Source organism: Cololabis saira, chromosome 16, assembly GCF_033807715.1.
Source record: "Cololabis saira isolate AMF1-May2022 chromosome 16, fColSai1.1, whole genome shotgun sequence".
Classification (NCBI taxonomy): domain Eukaryota; kingdom Metazoa; phylum Chordata; class Actinopteri; order Beloniformes; family Belonidae; genus Cololabis; species Cololabis saira.
The window spans coordinates 43,715,699-43,733,830 of NC_084602.1; the positions used below are offsets into that span (position 1 = coordinate 43,715,699).

Here is an 18,132-nt window from a genome sequence, read left to right on the forward strand (position 1 = left end):
CAATTACCATGTCATAGCTGTCTGTTTCTGGTTATTTTCATATAAAAGTACGTTTGTCAATGTTTATAATTATTCACAAGTATGCAGTGTCATAACTACATCTCTGACGTTCATAACAAACCAACCTGTTTGAAAATCTGTTGAGAATTGAGCAAGTTAAGGTTGTTTTGCAGTACAGGCACCATTAAACACAATGTTATGAGTGAGCGAGTCTCCTGAGGCAAGATGGCCGCCGTGTGACGACGTCGCTCTGCATTGGCCATTTAGCCTTTATACATGTCTATGGCCAATGGTATGAAAACATGGATGTATTATATAACTGGATACCGGATCGAAAATGGCCGCCCATTCATTTCAATGGAGTTTGCTCACCCAGCGCATCCGCCGAAAAAATTTCTGACTTCCTGGTTTACTTCCTGGTACACGGGCCCATAGAGCATGCGCAGTTGAGTCACCTCCCATGATGCTCTGGGGCCTCCCATCATGCCCCGGGGCAATGTGAACGAGCGCTGCGCGCTCTGGACAAGCGCTGCGCGCTCATGAGTCCTTCAGACCGGTAATGATAGATGTACACAATGAAATTAGGGATTTATAGGGCAAATCAACCGATGCTGTTCTCAAAGTCATGGTTATAGACTACATGGTTCATTTGTGTGTTTTTTTTAATTAAAGATAAAACGAGTCATTTTTATTTAAGATGAGACACCCCAGGTTAATAGGCTAAAATAGGGTAAAAATGTAAATAGCAGGTATCACCATGAAACTTCCCAAGTTTATTACTTACATTAAGACAAATATTTTTTGTATTACAAGTTTTGTCAAGTATTATGTTTAAATATGTCAAATATTATGTTTAAATGTGGTTAATTTACTGCGTTACACAGAGGCTACGCCGTAGGCTCCGCGGCTCCGCGCACCCTACGGCGTAGGAGCCGCGGAGCCGCGGACTGCCCACTGCCCACTGCCCTGCGGGCACTGCCCGGCTTCGCAGTGCCCGCGGAGCTGCGGAGGTGCAGCTTCCCCGGGAGCACTGTCATAAAATAAGCTGAGGATTAAGGGTTAAGATGATGTTAAACACATGACATCTAAAACTCCACGGCACCGTCGCAACAACTACGACACATCTCTCTCCCTGCACGTTTGCTCAAACCTGATGGAGGTCAGTTTTATTGTGAGGTGGGGATCTCACGCCACAAGCTCATTTTGTTAATATTGACCCTCATTTAGTCCCGTGCAGGGCGCTGCCTCCAAATGAAAGAGCAACAGAAGAATACATATTTGAAGTGCGTTAGGTGTGTGTGTGCAGGAGGATCTCAGTGGAAACACCCACACCTGCGCCTCCGCGGAGCCGCAGATGATCTACAGGATCATTAGAATGCTTATGAATGTGGTCGAAAACGCAGATCTTCGGTTATGTGTGGATGCAAATGTTTTTATAAACGGAGGGGGGGAAATATTCGTTTTTAAAAATACCCGGCTACGTGTGGACAGGGTCTTAGACTTGTGTTATTCCTGCCTGATATCTTATTTTCACAAACCATACACCGTTGGCTACAACGGAAATGTTTAAGTACAAGAATGACAAACCATAATTATTCTTGCTATTAAACATTTCTGTTTGGTGCAAATTGGCAATGCAATGTGTTTCTGAGTGATTATTCCGCCGAACGGCTTAGTTTCAGCCATCCTCGTTCCCGAGACACACACGACCGCGCTTTGCGAGTGCACGGCACAGCCGTGACGTCACGCCCAGAAAGAGACTTTTCTTTGACTTTTCTGGCCGTTATAAAACATTTTTGACGGATATAAAGTCCATGACTTAAAAATATAGAATACAAAGATTAGTAATTGGTGGTGATTACAGCTGGAGGTGTCCTGTGAACAGTTTTAGAGGCTTCTCTTTTACTATTGCGGTCTATGGGAAAAAAGCTTTCTGGGCCCCATGGGATTTTTTGTTGCAGTACCGCGGCTGGCCACTGGAAAAAATCGGCGTGCCTGCTGAGCGCGAGACTGGGGGCCTGTATGAAAAGGTATCCACTTCCTGTCTCCTAAGTGGGCGTGGCCGCCCCTCTGACCTCACTTCCTGTCTCCTAAGTGGGCTGGCCGCCCCTCTGACCTCACTTCCTGTCTCCTAAGTGGGCGTGGCCGCCCCTCTCCCCACATCGTTTTGGAACATACAACACTAGATACAGTACAACTTTCTTCCAAAAAGACTTAAATAAAAATAACAGTATTATTAAGCAAAGAAGCAAGTTTTATTTTAGTTTTAAACTTCTTTTATCCGATGGGAAAACGACTTTGGCAGTTCTGCAGTGACCGACGACTCTGAGCAGAGCTATGTATTATTATTATATTATATTATATTATTAGCTATGAGAGCCAAATCTGGCGAGAGTGTGTTGCTCAGACAGAGACAGGTCTCAAACAAAGTTCATTTTCTCCTAATATGTCGGTCTGAAAATGTCCATTTTGGTGTCAGAATGTTCAGAAGGTTTGTGGCTTTTGAAAAATGGGTCCCATATTTACTTAGGTTACTGTGGGGCGAAGGAATTGGTAATAATCTGTGCTCACGTTCACTTTTCCCATAGGACTCAATGGACTCAGGACCTACTTCCTGTCTCCTAAGGGGGCGTGGCAGTCACGTGACACAGATACAGGAAACACAACCGGAGTGGGGGGAGAGTTTATTGAACGTCTCTGGTTAAAGTATATGAAGTCTTTATTGACTGAGTCATGTGACCAGTTCTGGCTGAATGACTCAGCAGCTGAGCTCTGGTTGCCCCGGCAACAAGAATCTCTCTTCAGAACCTTCCGGTTTGGCTGTGAGAAAAACCCAGATTTTGGCTTCTGACAAGGTCTCAAATCACTCTGATTTGTGATAAAACTGTAGCTCCTAGCAGAAAAACAAAGACATCGTGAGAGACACAGAACCCGGCAGATTCTGACAATCTTAATTTTATTCAGATATTCCTTAAAATTATTGAGTAAGCTCAGTGCGAAGACAGAGTGAGATTCTTTTGAAGAAAACTTTTGATTACATTACAGTCAATGGGGACTGAGACAGGTATTGGCGCCGCTCTAGCCCACCCCGTTTAAATTTTGTGCATACCCCGCCTGTCAAAGTCACATTTTATGAATCCCAACACCTATGTCTACATTCTGACCAAAAATTATTTGTCTCCTTTTTACGGTTTGGCCGTGAGCTCAAGTTATAAATAAAAATGCAGGTTATTTTTTTACTGTTTCTCACACTCGCTTGAGTGCTCATATATTGAAAATTTTACATCTTAGGTAAAAACTATTTGGGGTTTGGAGAGAAGGGAAGTTTTCCTCCGTTTTGAAGTTTGAATGACATTTCTACATGCGGGTATGAGAAAGTTAGGTGACTCAGAAAAAAGGTGAATTTTTTCTTTTTTTTACCTCCTCCCATCCACTTTGAATGGGTTTTTTTCGGCCAGTTTTTTGGGAATAACTTTGGGAAAAATGGGAATTTCAACACCAAAAGTCATAGCACACTATTCCCGGTCGAGACACACGTTTTGATCTATGATTGGCCTGGGTCCTCCGAAATCTGTGTCCTGGTGGCGCTAATAAGATGTTGAGACCTCATGAAGACTCAGGACTCACTTGGACCAAGACTTTATTGAGACATGAAGCTACAATTAGAAACGAAGAAGAAGAAACCAAGAAAAACTAGTTCACCAGTCTGTAAGGTGCAGAACCAGAACCAGAACCTGGACCAGGACCAGGACCAAAACCAGAACCACCGACCTGGACCAGGACCTGGACCCCCCAGGACCAGTTCCGGGTCAGAACCAGAACCAGAACCCCCCCCGCCCTGCTGAGGTAAATATGGTGCTTTAGTGCAACGGTTGATTGATGTGCTACATGAGAGAAACAGGGCGGGACTTCAGAAGAACACACCTGGACCAGGTCTGGTCCGGGGGGCGGGGCCTCAGTGGCCCAGGGGGCGGGGCGTCAGAACACACCTGGACCAGGTGTGTTCTGGGGGCGGGGCTTGGCTGCTGACGTCATCGTGAAGCTCCGCCCCCTTCACTGCTGCAGCTGTGTGTGTGTTTGGGGGGATCTGGTTCTGGTTCTGATGCGGATCAGGGTCCTGGTTCTGGTCCTGGTTCTGGTCTGGATCAGGGTCTCCGGAACCACCGACCTCCAGAACTGGACCAACCAGAACTTGAGGGGGCGGGGCCAGCGCTGCGTCCAATCCCAGGCCGGTGGGCGGAGCCTGTTCAGGCCTGTAGCCGATGATGTAATAACGGAAATGTAATAAAATCTGCAGATAACTCAATCAAAAATATAATAAAACCCAATAATGTAATAATTTCACCAATAATGTAATAACATTTTTACTGATAATGTAATACCTTATTACATATACAATTTATTACATTTTCAGGTGGGTCTTTTTTTTTCCAAAACTGATAATGTAATACTTGACAAATAATGTAATATATATGTTCATTTTCAGTCCAGAGTTCTACATTTTGTGTTTTAAGTATCTAAGAATGTTATATACGCTGGATTTGAAACATCAGAATGAATATTGGGTTAAATTTCAGACTTTGAGTTTCATGTAATAAATTCCCAATAATGTAATAAGGTTTTAAATTATCGGTAAAAATGTTATTACAATATCAGTCAGGATATTTTATTACATTATTGGTGACATTATTACATTTTCGATTGAGTTAAGGCCAAATTTTATTTCATTTTCAGGAAATTATTACATTATAGGAAATTATTACATTATCGGCTACACGGCCAATCAGAGCAGGGACTAGAGTTTCCATGGAGAGTAGAAGAACTTGGGCCACGCCCACACCCTGATAGGCCCCGCCCCCGTCCTGGTCAACTCGTCCACGCCGGTCGAAACGATCCCGTCCTGATTCCTCTCGCCTGATTGGCCCAGCCCGGGTCACATGACCGTGACTGGAGACCTCGGGGGGGCGGGTCATGTGACCCGTTAGAGGAGGGTCATGTGACTCCGTGTGACCTGCAGGAGACGTGGAAACACCGACGTCACGTCGACTTCAAATATAAATTATGACGGCGTCGTCCTGAAGCTCCGCCCACACAGAGGAGGCTCCGCCCACCCAGAGGAGGCCCCGCCCACACCGGAGGTCTCAGGTGTTTGATGACGTCACACAGGTGAGGTCTGTCATCTGAGGTAGAAACCACGCAGACTCACGTGTTGTCATGACGACACCTCTGCAGGCCCCGCCCCTCGCCCAAGCCCCGCCCCCCTCAGGTTGTGGGCGGAGCCCGACTCCGACAAATAAAGAGGTATCGTAGTTACAGTGCAAAAGATGAGAAGCTCAAATACAAAAAACAACAAATAATAATAGCACCAAAAAAAGAAACAGAAAACGCATGCAGGAAACTGAGGTATTCAGACCACGGCCAATCAGACGGCTGGGATCCTGGGGAAGCCCCGCCCCTCCCGCTGACCCCGCCCCCTCCCAACGGTGGATCACGTGACCCGTGACGTCTGAGCAGCCAATCACGGAGAAGCTACAGCGACATGCAGGAAAAACATGGTCAATTACAGTAACTGGGAATGTCGGGATTCCTATCAGAGGCCCCGCCCACTTCCGGCCCCGCCCACATCCGGCCCCGCCCCCGCTCATGTCCATATAAGGTCGTTTTGCTACGTGATGTTTGTCCAGAGTTCGTCAACATTAAGTGCAAAGTGATGAAAACACCAGCAGCTGCTGAAGTGGTTCTGACCGGTTCTGACCCCCCGACCCAGGGCGGGGTCAGAGGTCAGGGGTCACCGGCCCGGCGGGGTCAGGGGTCAGGGGTCACCGGCCCGGCGGGGTCAGGGGTCAAAGGTCAGCTACAGTCCCAGGTGAGTCCAGGTGACGAAGCAGAAAGGAGAGATTGTGTCTGCGCAACAAAAGTCCAGCTGAAGGTGAAGTGGGTCGTAGGTCCGGGTCGGTGCCGAGGGGGGCGGGGCTTCAGAGTTTGGGGGCGGGGCTCCGGGGCTCCAGAGGGGGCGGGGCTCCGGGGCTTCAGAGACTCTGCACCGGCGGCTGATTGGCCTTCAGGCTGCGCAGCGCGCGCCGCGCCGCCGCAGACTTGGCGATGCGGTAGCTGCGGCCGACGCCCTTGAACTTGCCCTTGCCGACGACTTCCACCGTCACGCGCACCTTCCCGTCGTAGGTGCGCTCCGCCGGGCTGCAGGGGGGAGAGAGAGGGGGGTTAGCAGCAGGTAACCATGGAAACAACAGGTGTTAGCCGGGACAGTCACAATCTCCCTGGTGGAATAAAAACAAGATGCTCTGCCCCCACTAGCCCTCCCCTTCCCAGGACACCTGTGGACCTGGATCAGAACTGTACCGGGCCGTCTGATAACAGCTCTGGGAGAAGTTCACAGACTTACCGCTCACACACACTTACTGATAACCACCTCCCTCATTTCAACCCCCCCCTCTTATCAGCCCCCCCAACAGTCTCCGGGTTCAAGCGCCACGAAGGCGCGGCCCTCACTTGGATGAACTGTGCCCCCCACTTGCCCACCCCCCATACCCATGCAGGTTATGATGTTGTTTTGTTGTGTTTGTTTTCTGTGCTGAGGTGTTTTTTTGCACCTTAACACCAGGTATTTAACTAACTATCTAACTATTTAACTGGTATTTAACACAGTGTGAAGATCCTTTTTTTTCCTCCTCCATCACGGTCTCGTCTTCCTCCCAGAAATGGCATCCGTAGAAACAAACGGTGCCATCGGTTTGAACCGGAGTCAAGTTCTCTCGTCTGACTACGTCTGACTTGGCAATAAAGTTTTATTCTGATTCTGAGGTACTGGACTGGTACTGGATCTGGTACTGGACTGGTACTGGTAAAGTGAGGGCCGCGGTTCTGCCGGAGACCCGTCGTACCTGAACTTGGCGGTTTCCGGTTCCATCTCCAGCAGTTCCCGGACTGGAGAACGAGGAACGTTGGCGGAGAATTTCTCTGGAGGAGGAAGAGGAGGAAGGTGAGAAACCACACAGGTGCAGCTACAGCTGCAGCTACAGGTGCAGCTACAGCTGCAGCTACAGGTGCAGCTACAGGTGCAGCTACAGGTGCAGCTACAGGTGCAGCTACAGGTGCAGCTACAGCTGCAGCTACAGCTACAGCTGCAGCTACAGCTGCAGCTACAGGTGCAGCTACAGCTGCAGCTACAGGTGCAGCTACAGCTGCAGGTGCAGCTACAGCTGCAGCTACAGCTACAGCTACAGGTGCAGCTACAGCTGCAGCTACAGGTGCAGCTACAGCTGCAGCTACAGGTGCAGCTACAGCTGCAGCCACAGGTGCAGCTACAGCTGCAGCTACAGGTGCAGCTACAGGTGCAGCTGCAGGTGCAGCTGCAGCTACATGTGCAGCTGCAGCTGCAGGTGCAGCTACAGGTGCAGCTACAGGTGCAGCTACATGTGCAGCTACAGCTACAGCTACAGGTGCAGCTACAGCTACATGTGCAGCTACAGGTGCAGCTACAGCTACATGTGCAGCTACAGGTGCAGGTGCAGCTACAGGTGCAGCTCCATGTGCAGCTACAGCTACATGTGCAGCTACAGGTGCAGGTGCAGCTACAGGTGCAGCTACAGCTACATGTGCAGCTACAGGTGCAGCTACAGCTACATGTGCAGCTACAGGTGCAGGTGCAGCTACAGGTGCAGCTACAGCTACATGTGCAGCTACAGGTGCAGCTACATGTGCAGGTGCAGCTACAGGTGCAGCTACAGCTACATGTGCAGCTACAGGTGCAGCTGCAGCTACAGGTGCAGCTACAGCTACATGTGCAGCTACAGGTGCAGCTGCAGCTACAGGTGCAGCTACAGCTACAGCTACAGGTGCAGCTGCAGCTACAGGTGCAGCTGCAGCTACAGGTGCAGCTACAGGTGCAGCTACAGCTACAGGTGCACCTGCACCCACAGGTGCACCCACACCCACAGGGGCGGGTCCTCACCGATCAGCGGCCTCATCATGGGGTAGTACACCTGCCACACCGTCTCCAGGGACATCCCGCTGTCCATGTAGACGGCTCCGGCCAGAGACTCAAAGATGTCTCCCATGGCCTTGGGGACCTCGATGTCTTCCTCCTTCTCCTCGTCCTCCTCGGAGCGCCGCAGCTAAACACACATCAACACACACACGGTTATATATAAACACACACACACACACTAGAGGCTGCATTGGGATCTGGTCCCACCAGGTCCCAATGTAAATCTGGCGGGAGCGGACGGTTTGAACTCGGGCGGAACGGGCGGACAAAAAAAAAACCACTGCAGGATGGGGATGTCGTCTAGCGACCACATGGAAATCAATGACGTGGAAAATAAACCTCAAACAAGGTCTTTACTAAACAAAGACAAGGCCAGTCAGATATTTGGAGAAACTAGTTTAGTGTCTGTGAAGCATCTTGAAGAGACGCAGGGATTGGAACCAGCAGTCGGTCAGAAACATTCTCTCCCTCCACAGATATGGAATGGAAAAGTGATTCATTTTTTTAAATTACAGTAATTCGTTTCATTCATTAACATTGTTTATTTTATGTTATTTATTAGTGTTATTTGAGCCACTCACAACCTACTCTCGTTGCTGTAACGATCACATAATTGATGCTGCGCAAAAGGAGAGTTTTGCGGGAACACGCGGTAACGGTCAGAAATGCAGCGGGTCAGCGGATTCAGGTCTAAACCCGGTTCTGACCGGTTCTCACCTCCGAGTCCATGCCCTGCATCTCGTTCTTCTCCAGCTGGAACTGCACGAAGTCGTCGATGACGTGGAACAGTTCCGGGGACACGGCCTTGAAGAACTTGTGGTAGTCGTGCTGCACGGCCAGCGAGGCGAAGATGGTGTTGTTGACGAGGGCGGAGCGCAGGTCCGTCAGAACCCCGGGGGAGTGCTGCCGCGGGTCCTCGTACAGGTGCTTGGTGATCAGGTAGTCCAGGATGGCGTCGCCCAGGAACTCCAGCCGCTGGTAGCAGTCTGGGGGGGACAGGGGGGACAGGTGAGAACCAGGTAAAAACCAGGAACTCCAGCCGCTGGTAGCAGTCTGGGGGGGACAAGGGGGACAGGTGAGAACCAGGTAAAAACCAGGAACTCCAGCCGCTGGTAGCAGTCTGGGGGGGACAAGGGGGACAGGTGAGAACCAGGTAAAAACCAGGAACTCCAGCCGCTGGTAGCAGTCTGGGGGGGACAGGTGAGAGGGGGGACAGGTGAGAACCAGGTGTAAACCAGGTAAAAACCAGGTAAAAACCAGGAGCTCCAGCAGTCTGGGGGAGAGAATAGAATAAAACTTTATTGGTTCTATTGTGTTCATTATGTCTTAAGATAGATATCCTAAAGTTTCTTTTTTCCAGACAAAGTTCTGACTTCTTACCTTCAATTTAGTATAATAGTAATAGTAACTAGAAAATTTCCTCGCAGAAATTTAGAGAGTGCCACGGCGGGCTGCTGCCCATTTGTGCACATTGCTGCATTTTTCAGCAATAAAAGGTGAAGGACTCAAAACTAAGTCCGATGACACCACGACTCTATGTCAAACCATTCAAAAGTTATAGCATTTACTGATGGTTATTTGCGCGCGCATGTGCGTGCGTGCTTACTTCAAAATTTCTAACATTTACTGGGGGGTGTATTTACTGCGTGTGTGTGGGGGGGTATTTAATATATATATATATATATATATATATATATATATATATATATATATATATATATATATATATATATATATATACACATATATATATATATATATACACACACGAATATATATATATATATACATGAACCGGTTCCCAGCAGGACTGGGGGTCGGCTAAGGTCAAAGGTCAGGGGTCAGATTTCACAGAATTATTTTAGGCGTCTCCATTTTCCAGGTTAAAGTATATGAAGACTTTAGTGACTGAGTCATGTGACCAGTTCTGGCTGAATGAGTCAGCAGCTGAGCTCTGGTTGCCCCGGCAACAAGAACCTCTCTTCAGAACCTTCCGGTTTGGCTGTGAGAAAAACCTAGATTTTGGCTTCTGACAAGGTCTCAAATAACTCAGATTTGTGATAAAACCGTAGCTCGTAGCAGAAAAACGAAAACATCATGAGAGACACAGAACACGGCAGATTCTGACAATCTTAAGTTTATTCAGATATTCGTTAAAATTATTGAGTAAGCTCAGTGCGAAAACAGAGTGAGATTCTTTTGAAGAAAACGTTTGATTACATTACAGCCAATGGGGACGGAGACAGGTATTGGTGGCGCTCTAGCCCACCCCGTTTAAATTTTGTGCATACCCTGCCTGTCAAAGTCACATTTTATGAATCCCAGCACTTATGTCTACATTCTGACCAAAAATGATTTGTCTCCCTTTAACGGTTTGGTCGTGAGCTCAAGTTACAATTAAAATTCAGGTTTTTTTTTTTTACTGTTTCTCGCACTCTAGAAACCGACACCCGCACTCTAGATTTGACAAAAAAGTGATTTCCAGTCCTCACACTATTCCCAGTCGAGACACACGTTTTGATATATGATTCGCCTGGGTCCTCCGAAATCTGTAGGAGGAGCAGCGAACCGAAATCTGTCCGGAAAATGAATAAAAAAAATAAACGTGCAGGTGTGTTTCTCACCTGTGATGGTGTTGTAGTGGTACGAGGCGTGGCCTAAGGCCTGCCCAGGTGTGTTTCTCACCTGCCCAGGTGAGTTTCTCACCTGTGATGGTGTTGTAGTGGTACGAGGCGTGGGTGAAGGCCTGCAGCAGGTGTGTTTCTCACCTGTGATGGTGTTGTAGTGGTACGAGGCGTGGGTGAAGGCCTGCAGCAGGTACGCCTTGTTCTCAAAGCTGTAGTTGATCTTCCTCTCAAAGTTCTCGAAGCCGGAGATCAGGTGCGTCAGCGTGCGCTTGGCGTCCGGATGGGCCAGCATGCAGCGGGGCGGGATCTTCAGCCAGCCGTAGCTCCGGTCCACAGGTGAGGCTCCTGGCCCCGCCCCTGGCCCCGCCCCCACACCTGGCCCCGCCCCCACCGGGGCAGCTCGCTCCAGCGGCAACACCTGGTTCCACACAGGATTAGAGGAACAGCCTGGATCAGCGGGAGGTTTTAGGAGGTTCCTATCTTGGGCCCCGTTTCCACGTATCATAAACGCTGGTGTTTCCTGCGTTTTGTTCGTTTACACGAAAACGGAGCTCAAAGTCTCCAAAAACCATCATTTCTGAAAACTCCGGCCAAAGTGTAGATTTTTCAAACCTCCGTCTTCACGTTTGCTTGTAAACGGAGAGAAACGGACATTTAGGCTTCAGAACGTCACATTATGAGACAGAAACGTCACCAGCGTCATGAGTGACACCTGTGGTTACAATTAGTTTGTAACCGTCACTATTTTCTTGTATTTGACCTGTTTTATATTCTAACGTCACACTTAAAAGTAACTCCACTTCTCTGTCACTCCAAACCAAAGACTCTGGTTCATCTTGGAAGTAACTGGAAGTTACTCGTGTCATTTGTTGATGTTTTTTTCCAGGATTCTGATTGGCTAGCATGACTTTATCTTCTCGTTACACTGCCCCCTGTAGGTTTGGCTGCTCATAGCACCTTAACAGATATTTATGCAGGTTCCTGGAAATGATGGGATTTTTATAAACGTAGTGGGGGAAATATTCGTTTTTGAGAAATTTTGAGAAATTTTTAGAAAAAAGACAAAATGTCGAGAAAAAGGACGAAATCTTGAGAAAAAAGTCGGAATTTTTAGAGAAAAGTCGAAATTTTGAGAAAAAAGTCGAGAAAAAAGTCGAAATTTTAAGAAAAAAGTCAAAATTTTGAGAAAAAAGTTGAGATTTTGAGAAGAGTCGAAATCTTCAGAAAAAGTCGAAATTTTGAGAAAAAGTCAACATTTTGAGAAAAAGTCAAAATTTTGGGAAAAAAATGAAAACAATTTGAGAAAAAAGTCGAAATTTAGAGAAAAAAGTTGAAATTTTGAGAAAAAGTCAAAATTTTGGGAAAAAAAAAAAAAATGCAGGTTCCTGGAAATGATGGGATTTTTCTAAACGTAGAGGGGGAAATATCTGTTTTAGTAAATACCCGGATACGTGGAAACGTGGCCTTAGTCTGGGTGGTTTTAGGAGGTCCTGGCTTGGGCTATTGGACTGTTTTTTTGAGTCTGTTTCTACTGACATTCAAAGATTAAAAGATCATCATCTGCATAGAAGAGAGTACCGTTTCTTCACCGTGATTTAACTGCACATGAAAGCTCAAGAACAAGGTTAGTTTTACACAAATGTGGTCAGTTCTCCTCCCTGGAACTGGACCCGGTTCCTGGCTCACCTTCAGGCCCAGCGAGCAGAGGAACATCTGGGCGGCCCTCTCTCCACAGCTGGTCAGGTAGCAGCCCAGCAGCGCCTCCACACAGTCGGCGATGCTCTTGTCGGCGATGCACTGCTCCGTGTGCAGGTCGTAGGAGATGGACTGCTTCCCCAGCTCGGCGCCGCAGTTCTCCTCCGACGGGTTCCAGAACCCGACCACGAAGTCGTCCTCCTCGCCGGCCTTGCTGGGGTCCAGGTAGCACATGGCGTCCCAGGAGCTGTAGTCGAACTCCTCGGCGGCCGGCGGCCCGCTGGGCGGCGGCTCCGCCAGCGGGTGCAGCGGTTTCTTGGGGGCCTTCCAGTCGTAGGAGGAGTCGGGGGTGGGGGAGGAGCTGGAGGCGGGGCCCAGCGTGGGGGGCGGGAAGCCGCTCAGGGAGATCTTCTTGCCGAAGGCCCCGGAGCCCAGCAGCATGCTGTCGATGAAGCGGATGTGCTCCTTGTAGTATTCCAGGTCGTCCTCCATGTTCACCTCGTCCTTCGGCTCGTCCTTCAGCATCAGCTCGTCTTCGTCCACGTCCTCCACCTCCCCTTCCCCCTCCCCCTCGTCATCCTCGTCCTCCGAGTCGTTCCCCGATCTACCGTTGGTCAGTAGCTCCTCTTTAGCCTGGAGGAACGACAAAGCAGCGACGACAAGGAGTTATGATGAGCCGGCACTTAACAAGCTCCAGTAACTCCCCGTATCTCCATAACTCCCCGTAACTCCCTGTATCTCCGTAACTCCCCGTATCTCCATAACTCCCTGTATCTCCATAACTCCCCGTATCCCCATAACTCCCCGTATCTCCATAACTCCCCGTATCTCCATAACTCCCCGTATCTCCATAACTCCCCGTAACTCCCTGTATCTCCGTAACTCCCCGTATCTCCATAACTCCCCGTATCCCCATAACTCCCCGTATCCCCATAACTCCCCGTATCTCCATAACTCCCCGTATCTCCATAACTCCCCGTATCTCCATAACTCCCCGTATCCCCATAACTCCCCGTATCTCCATAACTCCCCGTATCTCCATAACTCCCCGTATCTCCGTAACTCCCCGTATCTCCGTAACTCCCCGTATCTCCATAACTCCCCGTATCTCCATAACTCCCTGTATCTCCATAACTCCCTGTATCTCCATAACTCCCCGTAACTCCCCGTATCTCCGTAACTCCCCGTATCTCCGTAACTCCCCGTATCTCCGTAACTCCCCGTATCTCCGTAACTCCCCGTATCTCCGTAACTCCCCGTATCTCCGTAACTCCCCGTATCTCCGTAACTCCCCGTATCTCCGTAACTCCCCGTATCTCCGTAACTCCCCGTATCTCCGTAACTCCCCGTATCTCCGTAACTCCCCGTATCTCCGTAACTCCCCGTATCTCCGTAACTCCCCGTATCTCCGTAACTCCCCGTATCTCCGTAACTCCCCGTATCTCCGTAACTCCCCGTATCTCCATAACTCCCCGTATCTCCGTAACTCCCCGTATCTCCATAACTCCCTGTATCTCCATAACTCCCTGTATCTCCATAACTCCCCGTATCTCCATAACTCCCCGTATCTCCATAACTCCCCGTAACTCCCCGTATCTCCATAACTCCCCGTAACTCCCCATATCTCCATAACTCTCCCGTATCTCCATAACTCCCCGTATCTCCCCGTATCTCCATAACTCCCCCGTATCTCCGTAACTCTCCCGTATCTCCATAACTCCCCGTATCTCCCCGTATCTCCATAACTCCCCCGTATCTCCGTAACTCCCTGTATCTCCGTAACTCCCCGTATCCCCGTAACTCCCCGTATCCCCGTAACTCCCCGTATCCCCGTAACTCCCCGTATCCCCGTAACTCCCCGTATCGCCGTAACTCCCCGTAACTCCCTGTATCTCCGTAACTCCCCGTATCTCCACAACTCCCCGTATCTCCACAACTCCCCGTATCTCCACAACTCCCCGTATCTCCACAACTCCCCGTATCTCCACAACTCCCCGTATCTCCACAACTCCCCGTATCTCCACAACTCCCCGTATCTCCGTAACTCCCCGTATCTCCGTAACTCCCCGTATCTCCGTAACTCCCCGTATCTCCGTAACTCCCCGTATCTCCGTAACTCCCCGTATCTCCATAACTCCCCGTAACTCCCCGTATCTCCGTAACTCCCCGTATCTCCGTAACTCCCCGTATCTCCGTAACTCCCCGTATCTCCGTAACTCCCCGTATCTCCATAACTCCCTGTATCTCCATAATTCCCCGTATCTCCATAACTCCCCATAACTCCCCGTATCTCCGTAATTCCCCGTATCTCCGTAACTCCCCGTATCTCCGTAACTCCCCGTATCTCCGTAACTCCCCGTATCTCCGTAACTCCCCGTATCTCCGTAACTCCCCGTATCTCCGTAACTCCCCGTATCTCCGTAACTCCCCGTATCTCCGTAACTCCCCGTATCTCCGTAACTCCCCGTATCTCCGTAACTCCCCGTATCTCCGTAACTCCCCGTATCTCCGTAACTCCCCGTATCTCCGTAACTCCCCGTATCTCCGTAACTCCCCGTATCTCCATAACTCCCCGTATCTCCATAACTCCCCGTATCTCCATAACTCCCCGTATCTCCATAACTCCCCGTAACTCCCCGTATCTCCATAACTCCCCGTAACTCCCCATATCTCCATAACTCCCCGTATCTCCCCGTATCTCCATAACTCCCCCGTATCTCCGTAACTCTCCCGTATCTCCATAACTCCCCGTATCTCCATAACTCCCCGTATCTCCCCTGTATCTCCATAACTCCCCCGTATCTCCGTAACTCCCCGTATCTCCATAACTCCCCGTAACTCCCTGTATCTCCGTAACTCCCCGTATCCCCGTAACTCCCCGTATCCCCGTAACTCCCCGTATCCCCGTAACTCCCCGTATCGCCGTAACTCCCCGTATCGCCGTAACTCCCCGTAACTCCCCGTATCTCCGTAACTCCCCGTATCTCCGTAACTCCCCGTATCTCCGTAACTCCCCGTATCTCCATAACTCCCCCGTATCTCCGTAACTCCCCGTATCTCCGTAACTCCCCGTATCCCCGTAACTCCCCGTATCCCCGTAACTCCCCGTATCGCCGTAACTCCCCGTATCGCCGTAACTCCCCGTATCGCCGTAACTCCCCGTATCTCCGTAACTCCCCGTATCTCCACAACTCCCCGTATCTCCACAACTCCCCGTATCTCCACAACTCCCCGTATCTCCACAACTCCCCGTATCTCCACAACTCCCCGTATCTCCACAACTCCCCGTATCTCCGTAACTCCCCGTATCTCCACAACTCCCCGTATCTCCGTAACTCCCCGTATCTCCGTAACTCCCCGTATCTCCGTAACTCCCCGTATCTCCGTAACTCCCCGTATCTCCGTAACTCCCCGTATCTCCGTAACTCCCCGTATCTCCGTAACTCCCCGTATCTCCGTAACTCCCCGTATCTCCGTAACTCCCCGTATCTCCGTAACTCCCCGTATCTCCGTAACTCCCCGTTAGGGCTGTTCGATTAATCGATTTTAAATCGTAATCGCGATTATGTAATTAGAACGATGTTAAAACGTGAAAATCGTAAAATCGATTTTTCAATTTTTTTTTTTTTTTTACCTTGTCTGCACACAAATTAATGATTGATACCATATTAATGATTGATGGAAATACCTCTCAATACCTGCGACCAGTGCCCCATGGGAGAGGCTCTTTAGTGTAGGAGGGGGCGTTGGAACCATGGTGATATACTAACATGGGAGAGGCTCTTTAGTGTAGGAGGGGGCGTTGGAACCATGGTGATATACTAACATGCCACCGGGTAGACCGGCTCGTGTTCCAGCAAAAAATTTGCAAATGTGAATATCAAATGTAATGAGTGACATTCCACACCTCCACCTCCTTCATGGGTTGATTATTATTTAGCATGCAAAGACCCAGTTTAGTTTAATTAGAAAATGTCTTGTTTTATTTAATTGGAAATATAACTTACTGTATGTTTGCAAGTGCTGATTTGCTGATTTTTTTTTTTCAGAGATAAAACTTTATATTATTATTATCATATTTTTTAAAACTTTTTTTCAACTTATTTTACAGAGTTTTGCACTTTATTCATTCATTTTTGGTTTAATAAGAGCAAAGTTTGCACTTAAAGCCCAATGGGGCAAATGTTCAATAAAAAAACAGCATATTTGAAATAATTTCTTTGCCTTTTATCAATTCACAAAATAATCGTAATCGTAATCGAAAATCGGATTTTGAGAGAAAAAAAAATCGAGATTTTATTTTTGGGCAAAATCGAACAGCCCTACTCCCCGTATCTCCATAACTCCCCGTATCTCCCCTTAACTCCCCGTATCTCTGTAATGCTGCAATCACCCATACATACTGTAATTCAAATCTGTGTAAATCATATAATCACATCTCATGTGTTCGTGATATATAGTATATTATCATTCATTCATATCTGACCTGCACCATGTAGCAATAGTTATTTATTAATCTGCACTGTGTACGTACATATTTATATCTATGTGTATATATGTGTATATGCTGTACATTGTGTTTATTTCACTGCATAAGCACTTCTGGTTAGATGCTAACTGCATTTCGTTGCCCTGTACTTTTGACATGTGCAATGACAATAAAGTTGGATCTAATCCAATCTAATATCTCCATAACTCTCCATAACTCCCTGTATCTTGTTCTGCATTCTTCTCTTCAAAACAATGAAAAAGATCTCAACTTTGAAGAAAATGGACAAACATCTCCAGACTTTGACACATTTTTGCCGCTACCGCTGTTGAGAAACTAGTAAGACGACAAAGGCAGCGGGCGATCATTCATGATTATTCAGAGGTTAAGTCCTTCAGTAATGCTGTAATAATGATTAAGTAGCACAACTACACCGTATTAATGAGGCCAAACACAGCTGGAGACTACATTTTATGACTTTTTTGGGTTTTCTTTGACCGATTACGTCACATTAAGCGCTGCCAGAGAAATGGAAATGAGAATAAAATGTTTCCATGACCCTTTTGTGGTGAACTGGTTTATCAACACGTCTGTAAAACCAGCCCATGAAAGCGTAAAAGAAAAAGGTTTTTGTGATATTTGGCAGTTTTTTCAACTTAGAAACATTTCCATTACAGGTTTTTCTTTGAGATATTTAGGTTTTCTACTTTTATGATTTCCCTGCTTCCGTATTGGTGACGGATCAAATACCGTCCTGGCTCTCTGGCGCTCTCTGGTTGAAAAGTAAATTCTTCATAGAAGCCGTTTGAAACTGATCTCGCTAACACCAGCACCATTCTGGGTTTATGAGAGCTGAGGTCTGTGAGGCAGAAAGAAGAGAAACGCTGAAGCAGAACGAAGAGAAACGCTGCCCTCTGGTGGACAGACGACATCACAACACACACAGACGAGTTCCTGAACCTCCACTCACCTCTTCCTCTTCCACCCGGTCGGTGCCGGTCTTGTCCTGGTTCACCACGTATCCCGGAGGAAGCCAGTTCACCGGGGGGTCGAAGATGGACACCACCATCCTGCTGGGGAGCCCTTTCTTCTTCCCCAGCCGGTACAGGTTACAGTTGCTCACCTGCAGGATGAGCAGACCGTCAGGAGGACGGGATGGGAATCCAGAACCGGTTCTTGTTCAGAACCGGTTCCCAGTGTTTCAATTCCTTGGAATCGTTTTCTTTTTTTGCAAACGATTCCCTTATCGATTCCAGTGGGCTCGAATGACGTCACCACACATACTTGCCCAGCAGGAAAACATGGCGACAAAGCGG

General features: G+C 48.4%; 1 protein-coding gene across 2 annotated transcripts in view; it reads right to left on the reverse strand.

The window, feature by feature from the left end:
• Positions 1-2,973: 2,973 nt before the first annotated feature.
• dicer1 (dicer 1, ribonuclease type III) overlaps positions 2,974-18,132 on the reverse strand; it is a 55,397-nt gene continuing 40,238 nt past the window's right edge. For both annotated transcript variants that reach the window (XM_061744189.1, XM_061744188.1), the window contains 7 exons: positions 17,787-17,939; positions 12,319-12,960; positions 10,774-11,050; positions 8,723-8,991; positions 7,970-8,132; positions 6,900-6,975; positions 2,974-6,195 (listed from right to left, as the gene is read on the reverse strand). In XM_061744189.1, coding sequence (XP_061600173.1) covers positions 6,030-6,195; positions 6,900-6,975; positions 7,970-8,132; positions 8,723-8,991; positions 10,774-11,050; positions 12,319-12,960; positions 17,787-17,939 — 1,746 coding nt within the window. In that variant the 3' untranslated portion in view covers positions 2,974-6,029. The remainder of the gene's footprint in view (positions 6,196-6,899; positions 6,976-7,969; positions 8,133-8,722; positions 8,992-10,773; positions 11,051-12,318; positions 12,961-17,786; positions 17,940-18,132) is intronic.